Source organism: Miscanthus floridulus, chromosome 2 (assembly GCF_019320115.1).
Source record: "Miscanthus floridulus cultivar M001 chromosome 2, ASM1932011v1, whole genome shotgun sequence".
Taxonomy (NCBI): domain Eukaryota; kingdom Viridiplantae; phylum Streptophyta; class Magnoliopsida; order Poales; family Poaceae; genus Miscanthus; species Miscanthus floridulus.
Genome location: NC_089581.1, coordinates 6254906 through 6274846, shown reverse-complemented (window position 1 = coordinate 6274846; position 19941 = coordinate 6254906). Strand labels below are relative to the sequence as shown.

The 19941-nt window shown below is 44.7% G+C and overlaps 2 protein-coding genes across 3 annotated transcripts; one reads left to right on the top strand and one right to left on the bottom strand.

Moving 5' to 3' along the window:
• Positions 1–4155: 4155 nt before the first annotated feature.
• LOC136515902 (uncharacterized) lies at positions 4156–13362 on the top strand. The gene is made up of 9 exons (XM_066509364.1): positions 4156–4653; positions 6493–6727; positions 6886–7055; positions 7835–7977; positions 8099–8276; positions 8493–9045; positions 9194–9306; positions 10487–10730; positions 12800–13362. The coding sequence occupies exons 1-9, from the start codon at positions 4436–4438 to the stop codon at positions 13025–13027; spliced, it is 2082 nt and encodes a 693-aa protein (XP_066365461.1). The 5' UTR covers positions 4156–4435; the 3' UTR covers positions 13028–13362.
• A 448-nt stretch (positions 13363–13810) lies between these two features.
• Positions 13811–18088, bottom strand: LOC136537763 (serine/threonine-protein kinase AFC2-like). Of its 2 annotated transcripts, XM_066529721.1 has the most exons (14): positions 17907–18088; positions 17126–17506; positions 16526–16675; positions 16144–16333; positions 15992–16018; positions 15715–15868; positions 15581–15629; positions 15370–15484; positions 15079–15170; positions 14794–14950; positions 14647–14711; positions 14476–14573; positions 14257–14359; positions 13811–14183 (listed from the first exon to the last, which is right to left on the bottom strand). In XM_066529721.1, exons 2-14 carry the CDS (start codon positions 17504–17506, stop codon positions 14046–14048), a joined length of 1719 nt encoding a protein of 572 aa, XP_066385818.1. In that variant the 5' UTR covers positions 17907–18088; the 3' UTR covers positions 13811–14045. The 2 variants fall into 2 exon arrangements, with proteins under 2 accessions (XP_066385818.1, XP_066385817.1); XM_066529720.1 differs by having other exon boundaries at positions 15370–15629.
• Positions 18089–19941: the final 1853 nt, after the last annotated feature.

Below are 19941 nucleotides of genomic sequence, written 5' to 3'. Positions count from 1 at the left end.
CAAAATTGATCATTCTAAAAAAAACTCCCACCCCTCTGCGCAGATCAGACCTACATACCAAACAGGTCCACCTGCTCCAATAATTTCAGAGTGGAGCAGCTCTACGGTAAAGTTGGTGAGCTGAAAAAAAAATAGAGCAGTGCAGTCCCAAACAGGCTCTAAGATCGAGTGGTTGCGTAGACTGGCGCATACTCATGACTAGGAATCGCCTATTTGCATACCTATCTTAGCCCCTCAAACTTTTCCATCAAGTCCTCGGACTTCTACATCGCTATAGAGTTAATGACTAGGTATATAGTGTTAACTTGGTTAACTATGTGATGTAATACAAATGGCTTGATCAGGACTATTGGATATGACTTATCGTTAGGGCTTCATTGTTTTGACAACATATAATTCAGGATTGATGGATGACGATAGTAAATAGTATTGGCTAGGGATTAGGGAGAAAGATATTTAGGGACTTGAGGGTGCTTCTCAGAGTAGGTGTTTAAACACTTGGCATAGGCAAGGGAGATGCCAATGATTGCTTTCTTCTTCTTTTTTTTGCCACGGTGAAATTCATTACATGACTTTGCTTAGTGTTATCGTTGAAGAGGCAGTACAAAATGTCTAACCCAAGAGAGGTATAAAAATTTTGTTTTCCCCTCACTCTCCCCTTTATTTCAAGATATTTTTGAGGTTTGGTCATTTTAGTTTTTCACTAGTAAATAGTAATGTGGTGTTTAAATCTAGAGCTAAAGTTTATGATGTCACATCGGGTGTCATATGGGAGTGTTCGGATAATAATAATAAAAGAGTTAAATGCACCAGAGATCCATTAACTTGGGAGGAAGTTTCAGTTGAGTCCATCAACTTCCAAAGTGGCTTTTTGGGTCCATAAACTTTTAAAATAGTTCACTGCAGTCCATACATATTTATTTAACCTTAGATTCAAAGCACATTTTTAGAAAAACCCATACCACACGCAGGCAGGTGCATGCATGGCCGGGTTTAGTGCTTTACTGTAGCCACGCCCGTGTGCGCTCTGCTGTGCGTACCGGCCGCCGTTCGTGCATTCAAGTGAGCGCCGGCCTCCGGTCACCACCGGCAGTACTACTACTTGTAGCTGGCGGCTAGCGCTGCTGCTCCCCATGCCATCCAACACCTGATGCACGGCCGGCCTGCGTGATGGCTCTGACCTCTCGCTCGCAGCACCCTTTTGGCAGTTCGATCTTCGATGAACGGAACGGCGCCGCGCCCATGCCTAGCCGCGCTCCGGCGAGCTGCGCTCCCGGTGACCGCGTCCCCGGCGCCGTGCCCTGGCGAACTGCGACCCCGGCGGCCACGCCCCTGGCTGCCGTGCCCGGCGAGCAGCGCCTCCGGCGGCCACATGATGAGCGTCTGCCCGCGGGAGATGCGGAACACCTCCTCGATCGCGCTCATGGTGCGCGCCTTGGGGATCCAGTGGATGCTGGCGAAGATGTCCTTCTGGAACAGGTTCTGGCTGTAGTAGGCGATGTCCACCAGGAACCACGTGACGGCCGTGCCGAGGAGGTGCGAGCCGTGGCGCCGCGACGAGAAGAGGCCGTAGTCGCTGCCCCTGGTGATCTCGTCCAGCTTCTCCGCCTCCGCCTCGATCTCCACCTGCAGCACCCTGGACATGTCGAAGGCGGCCTGCTTGGCGTTCCCGGCGACCAGCGCAGTGTAGCGCGCCGTCTCGGGCATCTTGGTCCGCCAGTAGTACGTCAGCACCGCGGGCGCCGCGCCGAGCATGAGGATGGCGCGCCACACGTAGTCGGCCTGCGGCACGGTGGACGCCACGGCGTCGACCTGGTAGAGAGCCGGACATCCGGTTCGAACCGAGGTCAAGGAAGCTGAGGTTCCCAAGCTTTCCGATCTCGGTCGGTATCGCACCGGCGATGCTTTCCGATCTCGGTCGGCCGGTCAGCGCGTTGTTCGACAGGTCGAGCGCCTCGAGGCTCGTGCACCGGCCGAGCTCCGGCGGGATCGTGCCCGTCAGCTGGTTGGCCCAGAGGTAGAGCATGCGCAGCGACGGGAGGCCATCGAGCACGGCAGGAATGCTGCCGGTGAGCTGGTTGTTGTCGCGCTCGAGGTCAGTGAGGTTGCTGCACCGGGCATGCTCAGGCGGCACCGTGCCGGAGAGCTTGTTCACGCTAAGCTGCAGCTGCTGCAGCGACGGAAGGTTGCCGAACGACGCCGGGATGTGGCCGGTGAGCCCGTTGAGCGACAGGTCGACGACGGTGAGCCCGGAGCACGACCCGAGCTCCGGCGGGATGATGCCGACGAGCTGGTTCTGCCACAGCAGCAGGTTGGTGAGCCTCTTGAGCCTGCCGAGCTACGCCGGGATGGACCCGGACAGTGCGTTCTCGTAGAGGTAGATGTTCTCCAGGCTGGTGCACTGGCCGAGCTCCGGCGGTATCGGGCCGGAGAGCAGCGCCGTGTAAAAGGGCCAGCGTGGTGAGGTTCTTGAGCCGCCCGAGGCTCGCCGGCAGCGGGCCGGTGATGCTAGTCTCGGCGAGGCCGATCATGGTGAGCTGGGAGCAATTGCCGATCTCGGTAGGGAGCGCGCCCTGGAGGTTCTTGTTCCCGCCGCCACGGAGCACCTCAAGGTTGTCCTCGAGATCATGGCCGAGCTCATGCTTCGTCGCGTTCTCCAGGCATAGCATCACGCTCATCCCCCCGAAATAGGACGTGGCCATGTCGCGGAAGCGGGGGACGGCGAGCTCACGGGTGAAAATCTAAACGGAAGTTCATCAGAAAAAACCCCATCAGTAGCAATACGTATGTCGTCCTCCAGGGCTGTTGTGGGTAGCTACATTACATACCGAGCAACAGCTATAAAGCAACGTGGCGAAGAAATGCTCAAGCAGTTCCGGGCCCTTGCTCTGTTCCATCATCCATCCCTCAATTAGGCACCTGAATAGCTGCTGCAGTACTTCGGGGAAGTTCCGCGCCGCCACCCTGACGAGCACCCTCAGAGCTGTCTCCCTGCACCGTGCAAAAGCAAAACAACAGCAAAGCAAACACACACAGATGAGCTCTGAGCTCGCCGTTGTCTTGATCGAGCAGGAAGGCCAACCAATCCGAGCTCGCCGGGTTCGTCGCGACATCCTGAAGCGCCTGACGGTTTGGAGCGCCAGCCACTGGGCCCCGACGCGCACCGATCACACCGGCGGAGGTGTTCGGGTCGTTGCTGGTGGCGTTGCCGCCCCGCGCTGCGAAGCCGGGGGCAGCGGCGGGCCGAGCGCAGACTGCCGCCCAGGGACGATAGACGGAGGCGTGCGGGTTGAAGACGCCGTCGTGCCCGAGCGCGGAGAAGAGAGCGGCGGAGAGCCATGCATGCACCCGGGTGAAAATCCCGCCTGGGGCACCTGCGCAGAGAGCCGTGCATGCACTTGCATGTGTTTGGGAAGGGATTTTCTACAAATATGCTTTGAATTTAAGGTTAAATAAATAGATATGGACTGCAGTGAACTATTTTAAAAGTTTATGGACCCAAAAATCCACTTTGGAAGTTGATGGACTCAACTGAAACTTCCTCACAAGTTAATAGATCTCTGGTGCATTTAACTCATAATAAAACAAATTACACGAGTCCTCAGTAATATGTGAGACGAATTTATTAAGCCTAATTAATTCATCATTAGCATATATTTACTGTAGCACCGCATTGTCAAATCATGGATCAATTATGTTTAAAAAATTCGTCTCGTAAAGTAGTCGTAATCAGTGTAATTAATTATTTTTTAGTCTATATTTAATACTCCATGCATATGTCAAACATCCGATATAATAGGAACTAAACTTTAGGGAGAAATAAATAAGACCTAAATAGTATTTAGAGTGGCTAGGGATTAATGGATGACGATAGTAAATATTCCCTCCGTCTCTAAATATCAGTCGTTTTTTAATAAATTTATTTAAAAATAAAAATATTGTACTTATTTTTTATAAATTAAGTTAAAATTATCGACGCATAAAGTAGCGACCAATATTTAGTGAGGGAGGGAATAGTATTTAGCGTACCCAACAGAATTGAATGCTCCTTATCCTGATTTTTCTTCTCCCGAACGCGCATGGGAGCACCGCCTTGTGCAAACTTGTGCCGTGGCTTTATCGTGAGAGGAAAAGAGGACAGTGCCCACCAACGTGTTGGTTATTTACCCCATTTGCCACTGAGTCCTCCGCAAGCCATCCTTTCCGACATGGCGACACCCACGGCCACGCACGCGTCAGAGATGAGGACGACGACGGCGATCAGGATCAGGTTTTGAGCACGGAGCGCCCCCCCATCGCCCGCCCCAATTTCTTCCTCCCCCGTCAGCAACCCTTGCGGTCTCTGCTATCGTCAGCCCGTACGCGATCAAAGCCCCGCCGCACTGCGGCCAACCGTCTCTGCCCCCCAGCGGATCCGTCGCCTCCCCACTCCAGGATGGCGATGATGAGCCGGACGCGGGATCTGCTGATGGAGGGGTTCGAGGGGCTGTTGCGGGACGGGTCGTTCAAGTGGGGCCTCCCACGCCGCGGGGACAGGGTCCTGGACGACGGCGACGACGACGACGACGACGACGACGGCTCCCTCTCCGTGCAGCGCTCCTCCATCGCTGGCCTCTCCTTCAAGGCCAACGCTGTCGTCGCCCGCTGCTCCAGGTAATGGCCGACACCGAGCTTGATGCGCTTCGCCTTCCTTCTTTGTGTCTCGGGAAAGGGAAATGCTCTAGGGGACTAGGACGCAGATTGTTCCTTGCTTCGTTAGTGTGTTCAAGAGAATCTCGCGCTGCAAGCTCCTGTGGATGCTCAAATGTGGAAATTGATCATCAGTAAAACCCAACCTTGTTCTTCCTAGCAGAATTGGGTGCTGCTACTGCTATGTCTGGGCGAAAGGAATGTACAGGGGTGTCAGTTCTCTGAAAATCTTTGAGGAATCGTTATTCTTCTGATTAGTTAAACCCTTACATCTTACTGACCAAACCAACCTGTACACCACACATGTTGGAGCAGACACCATTTAGCTTCAGCAGGAACTAGCGCTATGTTGCGCATTTGTATTTGTAACTCAACTGCATGGATACTGATTAAAGGAGTGACAAGGGCATACGATATGCATGTGCTGTTGGGCTTTGAGTTAGCGTTGGACGTGAAATGGGTTTGATTTACACTTTGGCACTAGCAACTGGTTGCAACAAGGGAAGAAATGATATGGACTCTAATCTACATTCTACTATCTAACTCAACACCATGCTCGAGAAATTGACCTGATATGAATGCTTTTACCTTTTCTTTTTACATACTAATCTGCAAAATGCCAATTCATGCCACATTTAGGTTGAAATTCCCTTAGCAGTTGAGAAAAAAAATGTTGTTGGTGTGTATTTGAATATAGTTTACCTCCACTTATAGGTCCGCAGATAGTTGTTTTATCTTGATTGGAACCTGTCAAGCATCTCATGCTTCATGGAAGCATCATGAAAGTTAGTTCTTTAGCTCATCGCCTGTGTATCGCGAATTCGTGATTAATCAGGCATAGATATGCTCATCTTTATTTTTATTTAAACTGTTATCTTATATGTAGTGCTAGTTGATGAAAGCCGGACAGGAGTGAATCAGAAACTGGAGTTATGGCGGGAGACTTTGGAGTCCAAAGGTTTTAGACTTAGTAGAACTAAAACTGAGTATATGAGATGTGACTTCGGCACTACTACTCCGGAGGAGGAAGATGTTAGTTTGGAAGGTCAAGTAGTGCCTATGAAGGATACTTTTCGATATTTAGGATCAATGCTACAGAGGGACGGGGATATTGATGAAGATGTTAGCCATAGAATCAAAGCAGGGTGGATGAAGTGGCGGCAAGCGTCTGGTGTCCTATGTGACAAAAGGGTACCACAGAAGCTAAAAGGCAAGTTTTATAGGACGGCGATTAGACCTGCTATGTTGTATGGTGCAGAATGTTGGCCTACGAAAAGACGACATATTCAACAGCTAAGTGTCGCGGAAATGCGTATGTTGCGTTGGATTTGCGGTCATACAAGAAGGGATCGAGTTCGGAACGATGATATACGTGAGAGATTAGGGGTAGCGCCAATTGAAGAAAAGCTTGTCCAACACCGGTTGAGATGGTTTGGACATGTGCAACGGAGACCTCCAGATGCACCGGTGCGTAGTGGAATCCTAAGTCAGGATAGTAACGTGAAGAGAGGCAGAGGAAGACCGAAGTTGACTTGGGTAGAGGCAATAAAAGGAGACTTGAAAGGATGGAATATACCTAAAGACTTAGCCTTAGATAGGAGTGCTTGGAAGACAGCTATTCACGTGCCTGAACCTTGATTGTTTCTGTTGGGTTTCAACTCTAGCCTACCCCAACTTGTTTGGGACTTAAAGGCTTTGTTGTTGTTGAAACTGTTATCTTATATAGTCAACATTTCTTTTTAATACAATGTATCTGCTTGCATTAATTGTTGATCAATTTCTTTTTTTCCAAATATCTTTCAGAATCCTTGGCGTTTCTATCAATGATCTGCGAAATAACTTTGATAAGCAAGCATCTGATTCCATAAAGCAGCCAAGAAGCTACGCAAGAAACTTTTTGGAGTACTGCTGCTTCATGGCACTTGCTCAGATATCACAAGTTACAGGGTATCTTGCTGACAAAAGCTTTCGCCGCTTATCTTTTGACATGATGTTAGCTTGGGAGGTTCCCTCTTCTTCAAGCCAGCTCACTGTTAAGGTACTGCTTGGTTCTGTTACAGAATTGGTTAACGTTCCATCATCACTCACAAGTTCTATGTTATGTCAAGGATTTATATCAGTACCTTTTGTTGTATTAAATTTCATCCCCCCCCCCCCCCCCCCCCCCCCCCCCCCCCCCCCCCCCCCGCTTTGCAGATTGAGGTAGATAGCACAGTTAGCTTAGAAGCTTTTACAAGAATAGCACCTGCCATCCCAACCATTGCTGATGTAGTAACTTGTGCAAATCTCTTCGATGTACTTTCATGTTCGACCGGAGGCCGTCTTTCATTTTCTGTATATGAGAAGTACCTTTCAGAATTGGACAGGTCAACTTTCTTTACTACTATAATCATATACGCATTAACTAGCTTGAATACTTGGCCACTTACGAGTTTTGTTTACCTTTGGTTCTGTTGAAAGAGCAAAGTTGTGTCTGTACCTGGGTAAGAATGCTTGATAGTTACTAATGTAAAGTCGTCATGAGGTATTGAAATGCAATAACAACAAAACACTACTTAATCCTAGATACTGTTATGAAATTCATATTTTGTTTATTGAGCTCACGTTTTTATTGACTAAAACTCACACTATTGATGAAGGGTGCATACTGTTGCCATGTATTTTGTAGTGGTACCATAAATATATGATGGTACATGTCACCTCTGTTGGAGATTATGCATAGATGTACCATGGTACAGACCTTGATATAAGAATGGGACTTAGACCCTTCTACTAAGTTACAATTGTAGGAAGAGGGTTAGGGTTACATAGTTGTTGACTGTCTGTAACCTTAGCCTACAAGCCCCAGTAATCCATTGGTCAGAGAACATGGAAGTGTTAATCCATATGCATATGCTCATGTGGATGGTAATTATAAATCCTTTACAATCTTAAATTGTCAGTTGATCCACTACTCACTTTACTCTCCTTTTAAAGTAGGACCTTCAAAACAAATGCATGGGGAAATCTGTCTACAATTATTAATGGTCGAATAAAGTTCTCTGGCATGTTTTTTATCCTATGAATATTTGATAAGTACATATAAATTTCTGTTGTATCTTGTTTGCTAAAGGCAGCACTTAGCATATGTGTTTATCTCATATAGAGCGGTTAAAAAGATGAAGACACAATCTGAGTCGTCACTTCTATCAAACTTTCGGTCTCAGAGAGGAGAAAGGATTCTGGAAGTTGATGGGACATTGACAACACAACCAGTACTTGAACATGTGGGTATTTCAACATGGCCAGGTATGCGTGGTTCATTGATGGAGATGATCAAGTTGGTGTCATGTTTATTTACTTATTAGCGAAATCACATGTATTTGCCTTTCTTTATTCTTATATCACTGATTTGACCCTCCTAATGCAGGAAGATTAATACTCACAGATCATGCTCTTTACTTCGAAGCCCTTCGGGTTGTTACCTATGATAAGCCCAAAGTTTATGAGCTTGCAGAAGATTTAAAGCAGGTCGTTAAACCTGAGCTGACTGGTCCATGGGGTTCACGTCTATTTGACAAAGCCGTTATGTACAAATCAACAACCTTGTAAGTTCTTAACACATAAGAAAGCAATATTACATAAGCTACATGTATCTTGTCTTTTTTCAATGGTTTTTTTATTGTTAGTTTTAACTTATGGATCATCGCCATTTGTGATCCAGAAACTTTGTTATATTAGAACTTGTTGGCAATATGATTCAGCCGGTTTGCACTGGTCTTTGAGATAGTCACAGCTTGTGTATATTCCTATTGTGCATGCAGAACAGAACCTGTGATCATAGAATTTCCGGAGTTGGCTGGCCATTCCCGCCGAGATTATTGGCTGGCCATTATATCAGAAGTACTTTATGCCCATAGGTTTATTAGAAAGTTTGATAAAAGTGGAGTTGACAAAGAGGAAACAATTCTGAAAGCAGTACTTGGTATTCTGCGGTTACAAGCCATTGAAGAGTTACATTTTGAAGTTCCAAATCGACATGAATCTCTTTTGATGTTCAATTTATGTGACAAACTTCCTGGAGGTGATGTAATACTTGAAACATTAGCCAGTTCTATATCATCAAGGACTTCAGATCGAACTAACCAACCTGGCACAAGTAGAGGAATGCATGCTGTCCTGTCAAACCTGGGCGTGGTATCACCAGTTAATAGTGGTGAGAGATTGTTTGTTGGTGAGATAGTTGTTGGGGAAATTAGTGCCTTGCAGGAGGCTGTTACCGACTCAATGAACAACTATAAGAAGGTTGAACTGGCCCAAGCCTCGGTTGATGGAGTCAAAGTTGATGGGCTTGATACAAACTTAGCAGTAATGAAGGTAAACTAAAAAAACATAGACGATCCTTTTCGCCTTTCGGTTATTTACTTTAGATTGTGTCTTGTTGTCACCTACTCTGTTCCTGTAAAGCAGGCTCTCATTTCATTCTGTTTCCTGTTTCTTTTATTTAATTCCTAAACGTGTTCAGGAATTGTTATCCCCAGTAAGTGAGCTTTGGAGGGTTTTGCTATTGCTCACATCATGGGACGAGCCTATGAAGTCCATGGTGTTTTGCTTTCTATTCTCTTACATTATCTTCAGGTATCCTACTTTCTCCATGGATATTCTTCTGCTATGTTTATGTTAGAGATGCTGCTTTTTCCATAGTAACAACTAACAAGTATTGGCCATTTTATGTACAAGGGAAGTTCATGTTGGGATGTAATAATAACTAAGATTCTAAGAAAATAGCTCATGCAACAATGGGCCTATTAAAATAAACTTATGTGACTGCTAGCAATTATTGTTATTTGGAGAATCTGTGGCTGGCTGTGGTTCACAGAGCACCTTTTCTTTGCACTTGGTATATTGATGGTGCCAGAAGGTGAACCAACATTGAATTAAAGTCATTATTTTATCTCTATTATTCTGCCCTTGTAATCACAATGACCTTTGGTGGTTATTGTAGAAGCTTCATTTATTTGAAATGGAAACCAATACTTATGGCTGGTGAGAAGGAACTAAATCACTGTCTGGTTAATTTGAGGTCCTCTGAATCATATGAAAGAAATAACATCTAGATACACATGTGCACATGAGCATGTGCGCACTCTCATCTCATTTCTTTGTTGGGTCTGGGACCAATCTATTTCCTTATAGGTACTTTAGTGACAACTTGTACTATAGTTTTAGTAATGTGTACCAGAGCTGATGAATGTGAAGGATGTAGCTGGTTAATATTACTGGGCCAATGATAGTCCAATAGTGTGTTCAGCCAAGAGCAATTTTAAAACATTTTGTCAAATTTGATAGTTCGCCGTTGATACTGATCCTTCTAGGTCAATGGAATGTGGACACTAGAGAAGGTGAACAGTGGTGTTTGTCTCTTCCTAATCCTGATTTCCTTAGCACAAAGCTGTTTTGTTTCAGTTTCTTTGTTAGCACTCTATTCTTTGGGGAAAAAAGAGCCGTTTAGACTTTAGAAGCAAGTTTAAAAAAAAAGACTTTAGAAGCATATCACAATAAAGCGAGTATGGTAACTATGCTTGATTGGCAGTAATTGAACTCTTCAGTTGGTTTAGCACTATACATTTTGTATGAAGCTACATCTATGGTTACCAAAGGGATAATGTAGTTTTATACTAGTAATCTGAACTATATATTTAAATTCTCACATATATTAATCTTAATTAGATTTGCTAATAGTTCATAATTTGCTACAAGTCATCAATTCTCCTTAGATTTCTCCACATTTGTGATGTGTGTTTCTTTGCTGACACAGGGGGTGGATAATCTATTTTATTGTCACGGTGCTATTGTTTTCAGCAACTTTTATGTTTCTCACAAGATTAACTAATCAAGGAAAGCAAATGAGTGAGGTAAAGGTGGTATCCCCACCTCCATTGAACACAATGGAGCAGCTCCTAGCTGTTCAAAATGCCATTTCTAAAATTGAGGAGCTCGTCCAGGATGCAAATATTGTTCTTCTGAAGATAAGAGCTCTATTGTTGGCTTTTCCATCCCAGGTAATTATATTAGTCCTCACTCCCATCATTCTGAGGAATTCTTTTATTATACAGTTTTGTTTTGAGGAACGCTATACTGTGAATATATTCCACCAATTCTATTCTCTTTCATGGTATCACGAGTCTAGGTTTAGATCCTAACCCTAGCCGCCGCAGCTTTCGCACCGCGCGCCCCCGGGGAGAGATTGATCTCCGCCGGGGGCAGCGCCACCCCTTTAGGCACTGGATCCAAGTGATCCTGCTGCCATCCTCGTCGCCGTCAAGCAGCAGATCGGGCCTTCTTGCGGCCACCTCGTCACCCTCGCCGTGGAGGACGCTGGATGGCAGCGGGATCAATAGGATCCGGCGCCTAAAGGGGTGGCGCTGCCCCCTGCGGAGATTGCTCTCCCTGAGGGTGCGTGATGCAGAAGCTGGCGGCAGCTAGGGTTAGGATCTAAACCTAGACTTGTGATACCATGTAAGAGGAATAGAATTGGTGGAATATTCGTTGTTTTGCATTAGGCCTCATGGGCTAATTATATAGGCTACATAAGACTAACACCCCACATGGGTAGACAATGTGGTACTATCCCTATTTATTCTAACAGTGACATACATTGTGTAAGTGCAAAAGATACCCCAAACTACACTATGATTCACAGTAGCAGTGAGAATAAAGTAATCCGTGCTATGTTATCATATGCAATGCTTCATGGAATTATTACCTGAGAAAATAAATGAAATTTAGAGTTCTTTGGTCATTAAAGTATTTGCATTGGTCTGAATGACTGACTGACTCTGGTGTCAAATTTACTATTCTGATGCTAAAATTATTGCAAGCTGTTTTTGTTATGTGGTAGCTTTATGACGACCTTCTTCGAAGAAAGGCTGCTCTGGTGATGTGCTCCTTCAGACCTTATAATGAGAGATACTTCTATAATCTAAGTCATGGCTTTTGGTTTGGCTAGATAGTCTTACCCAATTTTTCTATCTGCCCGTCACCTCTCTCTCTTCTCTTTGGTCTCTGGTTGTGTTCAATAGAAAAAAATTTAATCATTACCTGGAACATGTGTTCATTTTCCGGACCCATATTTGGGAATCTAGTAATTTGATTTGGTTGCCGGAATGGCTTTAATGTGTCAACGTCTGCTACAAAATATGACAAGTCTAATTGGTGCTTCATTAGTTGAGACTTGAGAGGTCAAGGCTTTGTATCTTGGTTGGAGTTTTTTTCTTTCAGAAATGAATAATTGTGGTTAAGCTATCTCCCCTAAACAGCTTAAAAGTAGAGCTTCCCTGGGTTTGGTCCCCTTGTATGGTTAAATATTTGTTCCCACATGTCTATGGAACCTAACCTCCAAGTTAATCATATCAAGTCACTTTCAAAATAAATAAATAAAATCAAGTCAGCTCTGCTGATTTAGGTGATACCCTTCAAGCACCCATAACTGGACCTGATTGAGCTCAAATTATTGCAAGCTGGACCTGTCTTACCCAAGGACTTGGTTGAGTGCGTTTGAGAGTTTTCTGATTGTCCTTAACTGGATTTATCTTACGCATAAACAGTCATTCATTACCACAAGCTGGATCTACCTTACGTATAAACAGTCATTCATTTGCCACAAGCTGGATCTGTCCTATGAACAGTCATTCATTGCCCGGCCCCGTTTGGCCGGGCTCCGGCGGCTCCGGCTCCCGCCTGTCGGCTGCTGGGCGGCCGACACCCGGTTACTGTTCGCCGGAGCCGTTTTTCTCTCCTCCTTTCCTCTCTCACTGACACAACCGGAGCCGGAGAAGCTCGATTTTCTGGCTCCGCGGCTCCGGCTCCTGTAGGCACCTGTCGGCCGCTGGGCGGCCGACACCCGGCTACAGTGCAGGAGCCGGAGCCCGCGGGAGCCCGGCCAAACGGGGCTAACCTCCTGATTTCCCTACCAACAGCTGGACAGGTCTGGTTTTCTGAAGCCATGTGCGTTGTCAGCTCCGTTACTTGTTCCTGTCAAGTTTTCTGCCAAATGCTATAACATGTATGCATAGTAGGTTTATAAATAGAATCTCTTTCGAAATTTCATTTTGTGTTTCTCATATCATAGGCGACGGACAGAGCTATTCTGGCATTGGTACTGATGGCCCTGAGCCTTGCCATCGTGCCCACAAGAGTGTTGCTGCTGCTGGTGTTTCTGGTGGTATCCACTCAGCACTCAGCACTACGAAGAGCAAGCACAGAAAGGTATACCAGAAGGTTGAGAGAGTGGTGGTTCAGCATACCTGCAGCTCCAGTGGTGGTGGAGAAGGTGAAAGAAGACAAGAAAACAAGATGATATCTGTGTATATAACCAATGTAATCTTGTGTCTCCTGCTTGGCTGATGCATTGTGTGATGTATCAGCCAATGGCCACCTCTGTGCAAAAACCGCTATATCAACAGCGAGGGCAGTTTCAATGGAGATTCTCTGTTATCGCAGTTGCCTTGTTAACATGACTCTTAGGTCAGTCTCAGTGGTGAGTTTTTCTCTCACTTATATCAGCCAATGCTTTGTTGGAAATTGACTAGAGCCGTGGCCGATGTGAATCGCCATTAACGCATTCGTTTCTTTGGGTTGGACATATCCCCGTGTGGACCTGCGCTCCTTCATTTGTGCAAATGGTAACATAAAGTTAATTTGGTCTGATTTCAGTTTCCACTATGATTTTTTTTTTGGCGAACCAAACAAAATAACTGCGTTGCCTCCCCATTTTCATTCCCACATGGAATCTAATTTGAGCCTTTGCAATCCATCAGTCAAGTCCTCAAATCCAGCGATTTTCGTATTGCTCAGTAACTTGTGCAATACTCGCTCTGTCCCAAAAAAAAAATACAACTATAGGTTCCATGCGAGTTAAAGTGGCTCATGCTAATTAATATAATGGTAGTTATTTAATATCATAAATATTGATCTTTTTTTATCTATATAATTGGTCAAACTTAAAGTACTCAAACATGACACTGTGCTAAAATTACATTCTTTCTGCAACGGAGAGAGAATTAATAATGATGTGATTTAAAACAACATGAACCAATCAGTATGGCATGAATTTTCCGGTGCCGGCTCTTATTTAGCTCAAACCAAACTTCAAACCTAGGCAAGGGATAATACGTGCTCAACTCATATTTGACTTCCCTTGTGATATAACTTCATCAGTTGAGACACTATGTTTCAACCAAACAAGATTGAAACAACTTCACTTCAGCTTCTGTACAGATGCTGTGTTACAAACAGAAGAGGACGGTGGAATTTTAAGACAGTAAGTTACGTAAGTATTAGACAACCAAGGATGAGGCTGCAAGGAATATTTTCACTCAAAACTCTTCTGTGAAGAAGGGATGCCTCAGCGCCTCCTGTGCTGTCAAGCGATTTGCTGGATCATACTCGAGCAGCCCTTGCAAAAGGTCAATAATATCCCCGGCAGACTGATCCACATTACGCGTCACCAGACTCTGCTCATGAAACGTATACATAAATTTCACACGCCCCAGAGTAAAATGGACGCTTTGTCTAGTGAAGACATACCTGAAGCCTGGGCAATTTTGTCACAGCTTTCATGCGCTCCCATGAAGTGCAGCCCCCAGGCCAATTCAGACGTCCTTCTTTGATGTATTTTGCGGAGTGGCGACTACAAACAAAGGGTTAATGAGCACCAAACATCGACCAGAGTACCAGACCTCACAAACAGTCAAACACTGAAGCTCAGACAGACTACATGGACATGAATCATAGACATGAACATACTCTGCCATCTTAAGCATATGGTATGGCAAAGGTCCAAACACCCTCTCCATCATAGCCAGATGTTCCAAGTTTTCACCAGTCTGGAATAATGCCTCTCCCTGTAAAACTTAGCTAACTCAGATCCCCTGTACTTGTGGTGCATGGAAAATCAAAATGAGGCCCTATACGTACCATGCAAAGCTCAACAAGAATACAACCAACACTCCAGATATCACATGGGTAACTCCATCCAAGCCCTGAACAGAAGATCCATGCAGTCATAGAAAGTCACCGAAATCAGGCTGAACTTGGAAAATTTTCACTGGATAAGACAGATACCCAATATAACTTCTGGAGCCCGATAATGCCTAGTGGATACCACATAACTCTGATCCTGTCGATCATAGGTAGTGCTACCGAAATCAATCACCTTGATAGCATTGGACTTGGGCAACCACTTATAATAGGTTCCCTCCTTTGGGGATCGGAATGAAGCCTAACAATTAGAGAAGGGGATCAGTAGCATCTCTTTTTCAAACTTCAACAGCCAATACACCAGAAATAAAATGGCACAGCAAAAGGTAAATCATGGCTAGGTCAATCAAGTAAAAGAACAAAGTATACTTTGTAATCGGGCACTTTAATGCACTCTGGAGAAACAAGAAGAATGTTCTCAGGCTTTAAATCAGTGTGTATGAGGCGCAATTCATGCATAACTGCAACACATTAGAGAGGGTAAATATATAAACATCCCATAGACATTAGTATATATTCCTTAAAGAACCATGAAACATAGAATAAACAGAAGTTATGGATTAATGAAACGCTGTAATGCATCAAAGATAATGCTTGATACTATTGTATGCATGGTAGTGCTGAGGGGTAAGTGGGTAACAGAGAGAACTGTGCACACACATGCTACACATTCCAACAGTTGTTTGGCAACCTCCCGAACAAGGGCAATTGGGAATGAGCGGTAATTGTTTTTCCGCAGAAAATCACATAAGCTTGGTCCAAGCTTCTCAAAGACCTGCTCACCATTCATCCAAATTCGCCAAAGTTTAAGCACCACCCGATTGTCTCTTTGAGTCAGTTCATAATTGCAATAATCTAACAATGAACTTACAATGCAGATATGGTTACGATAATCAAACCAGTTCCGTATTTGAACATAACTGCAAAATGGAACAACTTATATACACAAGCAATCTTACGAATGTAGAGCACACAGAAAGGTGCTAACTGAACCAAATGACTCACCTGGATCTACTTTTATCATATTTACCAAGTTGCTCAAGCATGCCAATTTCTATCATTGCAGCATCCCTGTACGTTTTAGTGCCTCTGGTGATCTTGATAGCCACCATTTCTTTCCTTTCCCTGTCCCAGCACTCCAACACCTGACCAAAGGTACCTGATGTATTCCAGAGACATTCAGTTATGAACATAATCTGCTGCATCAACAATTGCAGCATGCCCAATACAATGAAAGAGTTATGCATCAAAGGTTTCAGAAGATGCATCCATCCAAACTGACCTTGGCCCATTTTTGCATTGATCCTATCTGCAAACATGAAAAAGAATCCATAAGAACCAACCATAGAAACTAGTATGTGCATCAAAAACCAAATCATGGTGATAAAATGAACTAGCCAATTGCAAAAGGGGTAGTATGAAGTAGGTAATTACAGCGAGATGTGAGGTTATCTCCAACAGCAAAAACATAACGCCCATATTTGTCATCTTCTCTCAGTGGAGGGGACTCATCACGAGGCTGCTCTTGGTTCACAGGAGAGGAAACAATAGCATCCGAAGAGAAGCCCAACTCCACAGCACTGATGGCATTTACAACTTCTTGCCCACAAAGGCCTATCTGAACCTGCAAAAGAGAACCAACAGATTATCCATCTAACTGAGCTCATCAAGCAACCAAATCACTACTTCATCCTGCTACAGCCAGTTTCTAGAACAGCAATTTAGAAAGGGGAAGTGTGTTACTTATCTCAAAACATTGGATAAATCATAAACAGTTCCACGTAAAAAGCTGCCCAAACGTGTTCCATGCAACTACCTGGCGACCTGGGATTGAATCACAGTGCTTCTTGCTCCTCTCACGCTCCACGTCGGCTAGAAGAGAAGCTGCAATGTAGTAGTCATCATCATCGGACTCCTCTTGCTCCAACCATTGGTCAAGGATATCATCATCGTCGGAGAAGGCCATCTACAAGTTGCAAAAACTATAAGCAAATTGACATACTTTTCTATGGACAAAATTGCCAAAAATTGCAAAGATAAGGAAAATATTTATCAATTGCACAATGACAAATCAATCATTGCAAACAAAAAACACAATTTGCCAATTTACATTATTACATATCACAATGACATACACGACTATGGACAAGTTTCTACGCCAAACTGTGCAAATTTCTGTTACAGTTCATCCAATCCATTTCAATTTCTACACAAATTCAGGTAAATGTATCGACACCACAATGATTGAATCTACGGCAACAAGTACTGGTATTTGAATTCAATAGATCCGCCACCTAACCCTGGCTGGAACAACACCAACAAATGCATGTGAATGGAAAATTGGCACCTCCAGCGAGCAAAGAAACAATGCCAACTACCGCCGATCGATAAGGGAAAAGGTAACTGAGGGTTATACCTGATACATCTCAGCAGGGCCGACGTCCCACCCGAGCCGCGGCCGCTTGCACGGGCGGCAGTCCAGCAGTGCGCGTGGCATCTCGGTGACACACTCTTTTGCAAAACCGATCTGGCGTCTTCTTGAACTAACCCTCGAAGAGGCAGCTAGGTGGCAGTGGCTGGATTGGTCTCTGCGTGTGGGTAATTGTGACTGATCCTCCATAAGCTTAGCATGTCTGGACTTTTTCCGACAAACCAAAGCACGCCTTCGCAGAGAACCACAATGTTTGGGCCTCTTGTTGCTCATAGTGGCAGCAAACAAAGATAGTATCATCATCTCAAACCCATCATCATCATCTGACGAAGAGTCTTCAAAAAACAACTTTAAGAGCGAGCTCATCTGCACAATCAATAAAATTCAATAAGAACAAAGTAGCAACTGAGGGGTACTTTCATTGCTCATCTGATAAACTGGAAAATAATTAAGCAGCCGTTGTGAGAATTGAAATGATATGCCCTTATAGCACTGAAAAGTATATGTGATGTTACACTCCAAATACTACAAGTTGAAGGAGCTCAACTTGTAATAATATTAACACGAGTAAATTAAATGCTTTGCCAGTCCGACAGGAGCACAGACTCGTATGTGTGATCCCAATCCAATCAAAACAAGAGGAAATGCCGTGACCTAAGTACAAGGAACCCTTTCAGGTGCTCTATCACGGGATTCACGGGGGGTGTCGCTCCGTGGAATAGATTGATGAATGAATCCATTGATATGTCGGGGCGATTCGTCTTACCTTAGCATGCAGCCTGACGAACTCGTGGGACAGGAGAGCGCGCGTGTGACGGTGGCAGAGAGGGGAAGGGCCGGGGTGGCCGGAGATGGGGTCGGCAACGGTAATGCCCACAGTGACCCAGCCACCCAGGCGCGGTCGGGGGGACGGAGCAGCTCTCGCACGGGGCGAGATGGGCGGGACGTGCGGCGGCGTCGGGCGGGAAAGGAGGACAGGCGCGCGCAAAAGCCCAAATTTTCGTAGGTCATCTCATTATCGCGCGCTATGTACTTCCTCCGTTCTGTTTTAAAAATTAAATTACTGCCCGGCAAAAAACCCGCTACGGAATAATTCAGACATGTGGGGACACCACCGGGTCCCATGCGTGCAACTTCAGAAATGGGCTGAAGGAAAACAAAGTCCACATCAACAAGCAGCCCACAAAGACAGACGAGACACACGACTGATGACAAATAAAAAAACAGCCGACAGATAGATAGAAATTTCGTTATTGGATACTAGCAAATGTTGCGGCTCTGTCTAGCATTTTTTCAAACGAATTGGTCCGTCTAGCATCGTTTAGACCATTTCTCAAACGTTAGTCGATCCGGCCGGGGTCTGGATCTTTCGTTAGGTTCAAGATAACTACCGATTTAGAATAATAGCGATACACTGATCCGACTTCAAATTACAAAGACTCGAACCCTGCAATCTTAACACCACGTTTTCTATGGTTATCAACCGTATCACAATCCGGTCGATCTCGCCAAAAAGGCTAATCCCTGCTACAAATCAAAGAACACAAGTAAGAACAAGATAAAACGCAACTCAATTGAAGTGACAATTGCAGATGAATGATTAAGCATTCGAAGTTGGGTCTTATAAACCGATAACGGCGACTGTTCAATGACAGATTGATCTAAAGCAAAACTCAAAATCTAACGTAGGTGGCGGCTACTGATTATATAACCTAAGGGGCGTCCAAGGACGTCTATTCGTGTCTAAGAAGTCTGACATGTTACAAGGCCCAAACGGCCCAAAAGATGACGACGCAGCGTCCTGACAAATTCTAGACGTCAACTTGTTTCGACGATTCCTGTTGATTCTAAAGGAATTTTGATGTGAGACCACTTCCATTGGTTAACTTATCAAAATAGCTTTTCATCCATATGTGGATATTTGAAAACGTAGTCCGTTTGTGACCTGAGCATCCGTTTTACTACAGATTGCTTCTGAAACCCGAGATTGACTCGAACTTCACATGTATTGGGCCTCCAACTTGGCTTTGACGCTCTTGCTTGTCTCCTAAGGTGGTGGCCAAGGAGGAGGACGTTCTTGGGCATCTCTGAGGTGTTCTCCATTTCCTTGGGGCGTGATCCATCTTGGCCCAGGGTCCCAAGGGTGAATATGAGACCCACGACGATGACATAGCTCGGCAGAAATAACATCAACTTGTTATGATTATTTGAAAGCCTTACCGACGTGATATTGAGATGGGACCAGATCTATTTGAAATCTTATCAAACAAGCTTTCCATCAAGTGCTCATTGACCTCAATCGCACTCCGGATGGATGAGTTATAGCCTTTCCAATGAAGTATTGTCAGGTTACCGTCGAACTGGAAGTTCAACTTTGATGGACTTGCACTCTGATACACATTTATAGCTACAAGCAAATAATGACATGTACATGTGGAGCCAAGTGAATTATAATAAAAATCACTATACAAATGTAGGAATGAGCTCACCTTAAAATTAATGGTCATATTCGAAGGTGACATGTTCTTATCATCATCTCTATCTTGACAGCAAACCGTCATTGGTTTAAGCTTTATTTGTTGGAGGACAGGTTGTAGGTAGTAGCCAACACTGCTCTCCTTCTTGAAATATAACATGTTTCTATATAACAAAACTTAGGGATCTCGAGATGACATGATTATATCTATTACAACCCTCTGATTGATCATATTGTTGTACAAAAGGAGATTTCAGATTTGAATAAATATAAACTCGGTGTATCATATACTCTCCTTTATAATTATATTTGCCAATAAAGTGAT